General features: G+C 43.3%; 1 protein-coding gene across 6 annotated transcripts in view; it reads right to left on the bottom strand.

Annotated features, from left to right (window-relative positions):
- Positions 1-12,569, bottom strand: part of ARMC9 (armadillo repeat containing 9) — a 152,813-nt gene that overhangs the window by 111,841 nt on the left and 28,403 nt on the right. For 5 of the 6 annotated variants that reach the window (XM_078450788.2, XM_078450786.2, XM_078450787.2 and 2 more), the window contains exons 8-9: positions 9,543-9,700; positions 2,967-3,065 (exon numbers count right to left, since the gene is read on the bottom strand). In XM_078450788.2, coding sequence (XP_078306914.1) covers positions 2,967-3,065; positions 9,543-9,700 — 257 coding nt within the window. The remainder of the gene's footprint in view (positions 1-2,966; positions 3,066-9,542; positions 9,701-12,569) is intronic. The other variant, XM_078450789.2, reaches the window with a different exon arrangement.

Raw genomic sequence — 12,569 nt, forward strand, 5'->3', positions numbered from 1 at the left:
TCACATACTTTTTTGTATGTGGTGAGAACGTTTAAGATCTACTTTCTTAGTAACTTTCCAGTATATAACACTGTTAACTATAGCCACCATGCTATCCATTACATCCCCAGAACTTACTCATCTCATAACCAAAAGTTACACCCTTTGACCAACATCTCCCACCTCCCCCACCCCCTGGCAACCACTACTTTACTTTCTGTTTCTGTGAGTTCTAACCACAATTTATTTCTTTCCAATTTCTCCTATTTGTGTTTTCTCAATACGCTGCTTCAAACCGACTTGAGAATGAGGTAGCTTAGAAATTTTTTCTTAATACTAAAAAATGTCTCTGTTTATGAAGACCCTAATATTAATGTGCAGACCCTTCTTCCCCTTAATTAAAAGCTGTGGCTCTTGGCACAAAAACAGACACACAGACCAATGGAATAGAATAGAAACCCCAGAACTAGACCCACAAACGTACGGCCAACTCATCTTTGACAAAGCAGGAAAGAACATCCAATGGAAAAAAGACAGTCTCTTTAACAAATGGTGCTGGGAGAACTGGACAGCAACATGCAGAAGGTTGAAACTAGACCACTTTCTCACACCATTCACAAAAATAAACTCAAAATGGATAAAGGACCTGAATGTGAGACAGGAAACCATCAAAACCCTAGAGGAGAAAGCAGGAAAAGACCTCTCTGACCTCAGCCATAGCAATCTCTTACTCGGCACATCCCCAAAGGCAAGGGAATTAAAAGCAAAAGTGAATTACTGGGACCTTGTGAAGATAAAAAGCTTCTGCACAGCAAAGGAAACAACCAACAAAACTAAAAGGCAACCAACAGAATGGGAAAAGATATTTGCAAATGACATATCGGACAAAGGGCTAGTATCCAAAATCTATAAAGAGCTCACCAAACTCCACACCCGAAAAACAAAAAACCCAGTGAAGAAATGGGCAGAAAACATGAATAGACACTTCTCTAAAGAAGACATCCGGATGGCCAACAGGCACATGAAAAGATGTTCAACGTCGCTCCTTATCAGGAAAATACAAATCAAAACCACACTCAGATATCACCTCACGCCAGTCAGAGTGGCCAAAATGAACAAATCAGGAGACTATAGATGCTGGAGAGGATGTGGAGAAACGGGAACCCTCTTGCACTGTTGGTGGGAATGCAAATTGGTGCAGCCACTCTGGAAAGCAGTGTGGAGGTTCCTCAGAAAATTAAAAATAGACCTACCCTATGACCCAGCAATAGCACTGCTAGGAATTTACCCAAGGGATACAGGAGTACTGATGCATAGGGGCACTTGTACCCCAATGTTTATAGCAGCACTCTCAACAATAGCCAAGTTATGGAAAGAGCCTAAATGTCCATCAACTGATGAATGGATAAAGAAATTGTGGTTTATATACACAATGGAGTACTACGTGGCAATGAGGAAGAATGAAATATGGCCCTTTGTAGCAACGTGGATGGAACTGGAGAGTGTGATGCTAAGTGAAATAAGCCATACAGAGAAAGACAGATACCATATGGTTTCACTCTTATGTGGATCCTGAGAAACTTAACAGAAACCCATGGGGGAGGGGAAGGAAAAAAAAAAAAAAGAGGTTAGAATGGGAGAGAGCCAAAGCGTAAGAGACTCTTAAAAACTGAGAACAAACTGAGGGTTGATGGGGGGTGGGAGGGCGGGGAGGGTGGGTGATGGGTATTGAGGAGGTCACCTTTTGGGATGAGCACTGGGTGTTGTATGGAAACCAATTTGACAATAAATTTCATATATTGGAAAAAAAAAAAAAAAAAAAGCTGTGGCTCTGACCCATGGTGGCAGGGGGGCGGGGGGAGGGGGGTGTGCGGCTCGGGATCTCCTGGTGCTTTCTTCCCAATTGTACAGATCTGGCTCTACCATTCAGCCTGGGGCCCAGGCAATAGGTTGGGGTGAGCCCCAGGAACACGGGTTCGAGACCTTTGAAAACATCCTGAGGAGACATGGGTATACTCATGGTTAAGAACCCCAACTCAACACCATCTGCCTCCAGATGAGCTATATCTTAAGAAGGACACGATATCACCTATGTAATATTTTGCCTTGGGATGCAAACCCTGAATCGAATCGTGAGAAAATATGAAACACAAAAAGAGAAATGTCCTGTTTTTTTAAACAGGGAAACTGACAAAATTGGAAAATGCACAGATTAGGTAAGAGTATCATAAAATATTAAACTTACTGAAGTTGATCCTTGTACATGAGAATACTTCTAGTAAGAAATTAACTCTACACTGAAGTATTTAGGAGTAAAAGGCCATGGTATATGTAATTTATTCTCAAATGGCTCAGAAAGCAGACTGTGTGTGTGTGTGTGTGTGTGTGTGTGTGTGTGTGTGTGCGCCTGTGTGTGTCCGTGTGTGTGTAGACAAAGTAAACGGGTAAAATGCCAACAGTCACCGAATCTGGGTAAAGGGTATACAAGCATCCTTTGTGCTATTTTTGCGATTTTCTCTAAGTTTGTAGTTATTCCAAGGAAAAAGTTAAATGAGAAAAAGAAGAGAGTGCCTGCTTCGACTGTATAGCTTCCAATATGGCAGTAATTTCTTAAAAAAGGAAAGAAGTTTCCTTCCTTTCCTATTGATTTGATAACTGTTACCAGCCCTTGGCACCAAAGGGCTCCAAATGGAAGAGCAGACCGTGCCTCTCTCCCACCATGCCTAGGAGGCCAGCTCCCAGCTGCTCCCTCTTCAAACACAGCCTTCTTTTCCTTCTGGGAGTTTACGGATCCCTGAAGCCAGGTGAAATGCAGATTCCTGAATGTTATTTTCCCTCACCCTTTCATTTTTTGTTGTTGTTTTTGTTAGGCTAAAGTCTATTAGATCATGATCTGAGCTGAAGTTGGATGCCCAACGACTGAGCCACCCAGGCACGCCTAGGCTAGTTTTAAATTCGGGGCGCAGACCCGGGGCACAGAGCCTTACCGTCCCAGGCCGCGTGAAGTCCACACTGTGGGCCAGGCTCTGTCGCATCTGGTTACTGAAGAGGCGGACGCATACGCTCTGCAGGTACTCCGGCGTGATCTGCAAAGAGGACAGGAGGGCGGCTGGTGAGAGGCACGAACCCCCCCCCCCCCAGGGACAGCAGGGGACCCAGCAATGATCAGAGCTGTCCCTTGCTGGGCTTTCTGGAAGGTACAGAGATGGAATTTTGCATTAACCCAGGGGTTCTTGGGCACTAAAGCCCTGAGCCTGACAGAAAAAAACTGCTAACGTGCTACAGGTATGATCACGGCCTGTCATATTTTAAATTACCTAATTCCAGTAGATGTACTCCCACTGTCACGCAAAAGGAACAGACTTTAAACCGTTTGTGCGGGCGTGTATGAATCCAAGCAATCAAGTCAATCAGGGGGCCAACAGTGTGGTAAAACGAATGCTAGCCTTCAAATCTAAAGATCTGGGCTCAAGTCCCGGACTTGGGAAAACCAGCGGCTCCGCCCCTTGCCTTGTGACCTGTCGAGTGAAATGAACTATGTCTGCCTCTGTGGGTCATGGTGACAGGGTGAACGAGAATGACACGTATGCCTGGCACATGCCAGGTGGCTGGGTACGTGCTTACTGAATGAATGACAGAGGCATTTGTATCGAGTGCCTGTGGGTGGGAGTCTGCTGCCGTCCCGTCAATGCCACTCTATTCTGGCCTTTCTGGCTGCTTCTCTCACCGGCTCACTAGCTACTGTGACTCAGGACTGGCTTACAGCCTCTCAGGTAGTAATCTCAGGATTTGTTCTTTTTCATTTTACATCTTTTCTTTTTATAAAAAGAATGCACCTTCCAAATGCGCAAGTGTCCCAACCTCTCCCCAGTCCCATCCTTCCCTACAAACCAATCTCTGGAGGTAACTATTAACCGTTTTGCTCTCTTCCAGGTTTTTTTCTATGCCTGACAGTGGGAGGGAAACCTCCCTTTCCTCAGCCTCCTGATGCCGAGTGGTGACCCCCCACACGGTCACGTGACTGGCCGCTACCCCACCCTTACTCAGCTGTCCCCACGTGAGGCCCCCCCCACCCATTCATGGGTTAGAAAGCACCGGGAATGTGGACCGCATCCTCTCCTCTCCTTGGGGGACTCCGTCTACCCACTGGAAACTTCTGGTCTGCTTCAGACACACCAAAGGCCCTGTCCATCCATGGCAGATGTCTGTGCTCATCCCTTGACACTCAGCTCTGTGCGAAGCGACTCAGACAAAGCAGCACCCCATCTCCAGGGGGCACTTCCCACATCAGCCCGCGTCCATTTCCTCTGAATGTCCACAGTATCGAAAAGTAAAGGTTCCTTTTTCATCCTGTATTTTTAACCTTTCCTTTTACGACTTTTCATTATCTACAACCTAAAAACACATCCAAATATATTTCATATTTAAAAAGTACCTTCCCCTTCCTCCACCTTAGGTCTCCATCTATCAACCACCCTCCCAGTATTCTTCCTTCACAGCCAAGGTGCTCGAGAGAACAGCCCACATTTCCTGTCTCACTTCCCCTGGACCTCCCAAAACGCTGCAATTAGGCTTCTAGACGCATCATTCTGTGGAAACTTCTGTGGCAAAGGCCATCACCACTGACCTTCTATTATGTCAAAATCACTGGGCACTTTTCAGTTCTAGTCTTCTAAAGTATTCGGTGGCTTCCGAGACTTTGCATAAACCCTTTACTCCTGAAACTGTTTTCTCCTTTGACTTCTGGAACTGCTACCAGAACCAATTCTTTAACAAGCAAATTTGACTATGTCACTTTCTTGCTTAAAACAGGTGAATGAGGAAAGGACACAAATAGACAGTAGACTAAGTATAAATGGCCAACAAATATATGAAAATATATTCAGCCTCATGCATAATTAAAGAAATGTAAATTGAAACATTCAGAACACCAAGTTTTACTTCCCAAACTGGGAAAGAGTTCAAAGTATAATCGTGTCTAGTGTTGGCAAGTGTGTGGAGAAATAAACACAGATACAGATAAACCCCCAGGGATTTGGGTAGACGTTGCTGAAATCTCAGGAGAAATCATTTGGCAACATGTATCAAAATGTTAATGCCCATAACCTTTGACCTAACTATTCCACACTTAGGATCTTACCTTACCTGTTTTCAAAGGTATACAGTATATAGAAGAATGTTCATTGGCACATTTTTTTGTTATAGCAAACATAAAATCTAAACGTTCACCATCAGAGATCTGACGGATTATAATTCGCTCTTACAATGGCATAATGTACAAGCCTAGAAAGGAATGAGGGCTATGTGGCCATGTGGAAAGATCTCCAAGATATACCGAAAGTAAAATAGCGAGTTTCAGAAGAATAATGGGTCATATGATCCCACGTATACGTAGGCCGCGTGCAGACATGCACACACACACGCCTATGCCTAGAAATGTTCTAAAATAAGACGCAAGCAAATGTTAATCTTGAATACCAATAAAGAAGTGACACTAAGAAACCGTGTGGGAGGGGGCTTTTGCTCCTTACTATAGACTACTCTGACTTGTTCCAATTTGTTACCACAAACGTGTATTTTTTTTACATTAAAAACAAGCCAGTTATAGGGGCGCCTGGGTGGCTCAGTTGGTTATGCATCTGACTTCCGCTCAGGTCATGATCTTGCGGTTCATGGGTTCGAGACCCGCATCAGGCTCTGTGCTGACAGCTGGGAGCCTGGAGCCTGCTTCCTGCTTCCGATTCTGTGTCTCCCTCCCTCTCTGCCCCTCCCCTGCTCACGTTCTGTCTCTCTTTTTCTCTCTCAAAAATAAATAAACATTAAAAACAAACAAACAAACAAAAACAAGCCAGTTACAAGTCTAGTCCCTGCCCCTGCCGCCCCGCCCCATCTCTCCCTGCCTGGTGGTCTGTGGGCCTCTTGCGCACTCCAGCAGGAGCTCATGTGCCCATCTCTGGTCACCATGCCACCCCTGATGTCACATCGACTCTGGCTGTAAGAGGCACACCAGGATTCTGGTAGCTATGTTTTAAAAGGAGAGAAGGCAAAGGAAGGCAAATACTTTTCTTTTTATTTATTTCTGTATTGTTTGAACCTCCTAATCACGGGCATGTCTTTGTCAACAGAGGTTATAGAAGCCATGTTTGTTTTCTTTCTGATACTTTTCTGTATTAAAGTCAACGCATGCTATTATTAAAACTGAAAAAAACCCCAGTTAATTTAAAAAGTCCATTTTTTAAGGTATATATTTCAAAAGACCCTCACTAACTACAGGACAAATCAGGGGCTCCTAAGCATGATCTATAAACCTCCCCATGATCTTTACTGGCCCATCCTCTCTGCATCCTCTTTCAGCATGTGGCCACCACCCCAGCTAATGGCCATACCAGGCAATTTTCAGCAGTGTGCGGGCTATGATTTCACACGAACAGAGAGGTTTTCAGTGCAGGATACTAAAACGTATTAAAAAGCTACTATAGTAAAAAACACAATGCATTTGTAGCTTAAGAATAGCCAGATCAATGGAAAAAATTAAAATCCCACTACATGATAAAGGTAGCCATTCAAATTAGTGAGGAAAGAAGTAAATAGTTCTGGCTCAAATGGTTATCTTTTTTTCTGGTGGGGGGATAAATTTCTTTCTTATATCATCTATCAAAACAAATTCCTTGTGGATTAAAGATTTAAAAGTAAAATTAAAACAAAACAAAACCAAACGACCAACAGAAAAAAATTAATGTGAATATTCCGGCTCCTTTAGTGGGAAAAGCTCCTTTATTAACACTTTGAAAAGGCAGGATGAATGAAGGGAAAAACTGATAAAATGATTTGACTATATAAACATGTCAATTTTACTAACTTAAGAAACACTAATTTAAAAACCAAAAATCAAACTAAGGAAAACATTTACAAAAGATGAATTCTGAATGGCCTGTGTCTCAACAGGGATGCCCACAGCTGTAGTCCTGATTTCCCCCAAACCTGCTCCACCCCAGGCCTTCCCCAGCGCGGCCGGAGGCACCACTGCCCTCCCACAGCTTAGGCCAAAAACCTGGCGTCATGCTTGACCCCCAAACCCCCGCCCAGGTCCAATCCAGCACGAAACACTATCGGCTCTATCTCATAACACACCCAGAGGGGCACCTCCCTGGCTCTGGCTGCCATCACCACCACCACCACCAGGTCTCCCCTCGTGACCGCAAGCCCCTCCTGCCGGTCTCCCTGGTTCCTCCAGCCCTCCGAGGACTGTTGTAAAACAAAGGCAGGTAATCCTTCCACAGCATGCCAGACCACGCCACCCCCCTATTCCGCTCCCCAGTTTACTCATAGTAGAGACATCCTAACGATGGTCCTCGGGGCCCTGACCTGCTGGGTGCTGCTCTCTGTCCTTCACTGGGAGAGGCACACTTCTCCTTTTGGTCCTTTGCATCCTCTTCCTTTGGCCTAGAATTCTGGGAGAATCCCAGAGGGCTGCGAAACGAATTCCCTTACCTCTTCCAGTGAAGCTCCCCCTGCCTGTCTAGTTAAAATTGTCCCCTGCCCATAGACACACGTACTCTGATCCCCTCCACCCTGTTCCTTTTTTTCCTCACAATGCTTGTCATTTTCTAACACACGACGATGTCATCTATTATCTACTGCTTATATTTACTATTTATTATTCTCGCCCCTACTGGAATGTATGCTCCCTGAGGTCAGGGATCTTTGTTTTGTTGTCTGATGTATCCCACAGGCCTAGAACAGGGAAGGCCTGGCACATAGTAAGCTTGCAATAAATCTGCATTCAATGAATGAGAAGCATATAAAAAATGTTCACTGTCATGTGGAAACAATGTGAGGTACATTTCAATCCCGAGACTACTTCTCAATGATCAAATTTACAAATACAAATACAAATGTTGCAACAAATACAGGTGTCCTTTTAATACATGAAGACAGGACTGGCAAGGATATAAAGATAAGGACTCCCAGTGGAACCAGACCAGCAAAACCTTCCTGGAGCACCTTAGCACAGATTGCAACCTCGAAAATCAACTTTAAAAAAATGTAACAGGGGCACCTGGCTGGCTCAGTCAGTGGAGCATACGACTCTTGATCCTGGAGTTGTGAGTTTCAGCCCCATGTTGGGTGTAGAGATTACTTAAAATGAAATCTTAAAAATAAATAAAATTTAAAAATTTAAAAATTTAAAACGTAACAGAGGCTCATCTCCTCCCACTATATTTATAATTTATGAAAGTCAAAAGCTGGAAACAACCTCGATGTCCAACCTGGACATTAATACGACGCGCAGCACTGCTACACGACGGACTTGAGCCGCTAACGGTGAGGCTCGTCGAACACCTCATGTCTTCAAGAATGCACGATGCGGTATTAAGGAAAATAGAAAACTTTGCCTGAACCAGAGTCCGTCTAGTGCAGCCAAGCACTGCGACAAATGTGGAATGTTAACAAGTGTTGTTACTGAGTGACACGATTGCAGGTGATTTTAATCGTATTTTTGCACAGTTCTCTATTTTTAAAATTTTCTATAATACATATTATTTTATAGTCATAGTTTTAAGTCACTAAAAAATTTTTATTTTATTTTTTAAGTAATGTCTACACTGAACCTGGGGCTTGAACTCATGACCCTGAGATCAAGAGTCACATGCTCTACCAACTGAGCCAGCCAGGTGTCCTTTTAATACACGACCTTACACCGGCAATAAAATTATACAGAACTTAACATACACACAAGAGCACAAAACTGGAGAAATCAGAATAAGATCAATAGACTGGATCAATGTCAATGTTCCGGCTGTGGTACTGCAACCTAGTTATGCAAAATGTTACTCTTGGGGGAAACTGGGCAAAGCGTGCCAAGCCTCTCTGCATTATTTCTTAAAATTGCATGTGCTAATTATTCCACTTTTAAAGAAAATGTACACTTCTACAAAGGGATTTTATTATACTTCTAATTTTTTAGTAAGTGAAACACTAGAGTCATTCCTCTTAAAGTCAGGAATAAGACAAGGAGGCCCATTATTCGATAATGTCCCGTAGTCAACAATGCCACTATGCGAATGAAAAAAAGTCATTACAAATAATGAAAACATAATATAAAACAAAACAATCAGTATCTGAAGATGATATGACTGCCAGTCTAGAATACAGAGGTATCAATCAACAGAATCTATCAGATTAATAGAGTTCAGAAAGGTGGCTAGATATAAAATCAATATGTGAAAATCTGTAACTTTCTTTTATAGCAGCAGTATATTTCCCCCTCGTTTTTATGCCACTCCGTATTATTTTTTTCTGTTGCCAGACAATTTACCGTTTGCCAACGTGAAGAGTAAGGTAGAGAAATAAAGATGTCAGGAAAGACGGACAAAATACTGTGGGCAGCACAATCATGGGCATGGAACGTTGGCGTGGTCTCCTTTATACGTCTGGCTTTGTGAAGCACGGGGGCAGGTGTCACTGGCCGGGAGAGGCCAGGAATCCCATTAACACAGCCCAGGCCCTCAACACTGCTTTAGCTCCAAACAGACACGCAAGCAGATGCGGATCTTCCTTACCATCTTGCCACTGACCGTGGCCTCCAGGGAATCCACCAGCTCTGCCGTGACCCCGATGAGATTGTGGTAGTCTGCCTGGATCTTATTGTACCGCTTCAGGTACGTCATTGACCTACGCTCGGCTTCTATCAGCTGCTGGTGGAGCTGCTGCGACATTTCTAGGAAGACGATTTACATTAAAGCAAAACAAAACAAAACAACAGTAAAAACAAAACAAAAAAAAACCCACAAGATAAAAAATATACTCTTCTCAAGGCAGTATTGTGCCTGCTTTCAGAATGTTCTGCAGTCACAATGAACTTGATATTATTCGTGTTTAACACTTTACTTCTGGGGCACTTGGGTGGCTCCATCAGTTGGGTATCTGACTTCGGCCCAGGTCATGATCTCACGGCTGTGAGTTCGAGCCCCACATCGGGCTCTGTGCTGGCAGCTCAGAGCCTGGAGCCTGCTTCGGATTCTGTGTCTCCCTCTCTCTCTGCCCCTCTCCTGCTCACTCTCTGTCCCTCTCTCCTTCAAAAATAAATAAATATTAAAAAAAAAAAAACACTTTACTTCTATTTCCTGACACATTTAATTACAAAGTGCTTTGTGACCACTGATTTTCAATTTCTGGTCTCTGGTAGTTCAACTGAATCGTCACTGGTTTTCCTCACACAAGCTATTTCCTTGACTGAGCCCCATGCAATTTCTTGTAGTTGCTCTCTCCGTGTAAAAGACACAAACTCAGTATTTCTTCCAGCTCACACACTGGGTGAAGCAAACCTACAGCTTTTCCTCTGTGTTTGCCCCGTGAGGTTGTCTGGAGGTAATCCGTATCTGCAGGCCAGCTCTTCATTTTCGGTAAAGGTTAGGCTACTTGCCTAATGCTGAGGAAGCTAGAATCCAGAATTAGGCAAGATTCAAGGTGCTCGGTCTGCCAGCTTGATAAAGCACAAACCACCCCACTGGGCCCTAGAGCAGGCAGCCTTGGAAAGTTCCAGGGTTCTCTTCTGGGACGCTGCACCAGGGACAGCACTTGATGGCCAAGCCACCCTGGACACAGCCGGAATAGCGAATCTTATCCAGTGTCAGCACTCCTTTGGCCCATCTTCCTTTTCCCCCTCCCAGAAGGCAAAGTTTGGACAGAAGGAAATGACGATGCCCCCAAACCCAAGTTAACTACTCTTGTCCTAATTGGGCACTGTCATCATTTTAGAACACATTTCATCCATGCACTGAGAGATTTGAAAACCCTAAAGACCTGGGCTCAAGCGGCTACTCTACCACTTTCTGCTGGATAATCTTGGGCAAGACGCCTAACTTCTCTGATCTCATTTCTTAACCTATAAAACGGGGATGATGATAATGACCCTGAAGAGTTATTGTGAGGATTGTACAGCATAGGGGAAACAATCAATAATACTGTAATAACATTGTATGGTGACAGATGGGGACTACACTTATCCTGACGAGCACTGAGTAATGTACAGAACTGTCGAATCACTATGTTGTATACCTGAAACTAATACAACACTGTATTTCAACTATACTTCAACCTAAAAAAAAAAAAAAAAAAAGCACACATACAAAAAACAAGTTAGTATGAGAATTAAATGAACAGATATACTCAAAGTGCCTAGCACAATTCTGGCCCACAAGAGGCAATCAATAAGTAATAGCTATTATGGAAAGGGGTCAAAGATTTCCTAAATATATTTCCATACAAGTAGACAACTTGAAAAAACCAGGGGTTAAACCCTAAAGGCGCAGTATGCAAAATTTGAAACGTCAGAATCATCCAAAAGTAAAGATAATCAAGCTTCACCTTCAGAGACTGATTTTATGGATACGGGGTGGGGACTGAGAAACCATATTGTCAACAAACTCTCCAAATGGCTCTGATGCATATCACAAGTTTGAGCCCCACTGTCCTAAATTATCTATTCCTCTTAATTTGTGTTCTAAATAGCTATGAGGATCACACGTGAACTGTATCTCAATTACAATTATGTGTAGAAGTCAAATATTTTAACTATTAAAACCTCAAATATCACATAATAATGAACTAATGTTACTATTATTATTTAGCATCCTTCAAATCTCAGTATTAAAAGATAACTTTAAAAAGTTCTCAGGCCATGGGGTGCCTAGGTGGCTCAGTTGGTTAAGCATCTGACTTTGGTTCATGAGTTCAAGCCCCGCACTAGGTGAGCTCGAACCCCACTTCGGGCTCCGTGCTGACAGTACGGAGCCTGTGTGGGATTCTCTGTCTCCTTCTCACTCTGCCCCTTACCCAATCATGGCCCCCCCACCCCGTCTGCTCAAAAAAAAAAAAAAAAAAAAAAAAAAAAAAAAGTCATCTGGCATGAATTTACATCTAGCACTTGAAACTTTGGAAGACATCTATGGAAATCATTTGTCAAGTTTTTTCTTAAATATTATTAGGGAGAAGGAAGGAGTCACTACCATCTTCCTATGCTAAATAGTATTAAGGCTTTTTCATATGTACAAAATTCCAAATTACATAAACCAGAACATCCAACTATAAAAATTCTACAGGATAGTCATAATTCTACTTCATGGCAATGACTATTAGAGTACCTGTGCAAACTTTCTTAACATGTGCCAAGTAGCAGATGATGAAGTCCCAAAACCCATTAACCGGGGCAAATAACCTCACAAATCATCAATATAAAAGTCCCCAAATTGGGGCACCTGGGTGGTGCAGTCAGCTGGGCATCCAACTCTTGATTTTGGCTTGGGTTGTGATCCCAGGGTCGTGGGATCGAGCCCCACGTCAGGCTCGGCACTAAGCATGGAGCCTGCTCAAAATTCTGTCTCTCCCCCTTCTGCCTCCTCCCACTCTCCCCTGCTGTGCTCTCGAAAGAAAGAAAGAAAGAAAGAAAGAGAGAGAGAGAGAGAGAGAAAGAAAGAGAGAGAGAAAGAAAGAAAGGAAAAGAAAAAGAAAGAACAAAAAAAAGTGTCCAAAGTTGTCCCCTCGAAAGAGGACTGCACAAAGGAATTCTCAGAAAGTCACTGTGCAAT

This window comes from Panthera onca, chromosome C1 (genome assembly GCF_046562875.1).
Source record: "Panthera onca isolate mPanOnc1 chromosome C1, mPanOnc1 haplotype 2, whole genome shotgun sequence".
NCBI lineage: Eukaryota > Metazoa > Chordata > Mammalia > Carnivora > Felidae > Panthera > Panthera onca.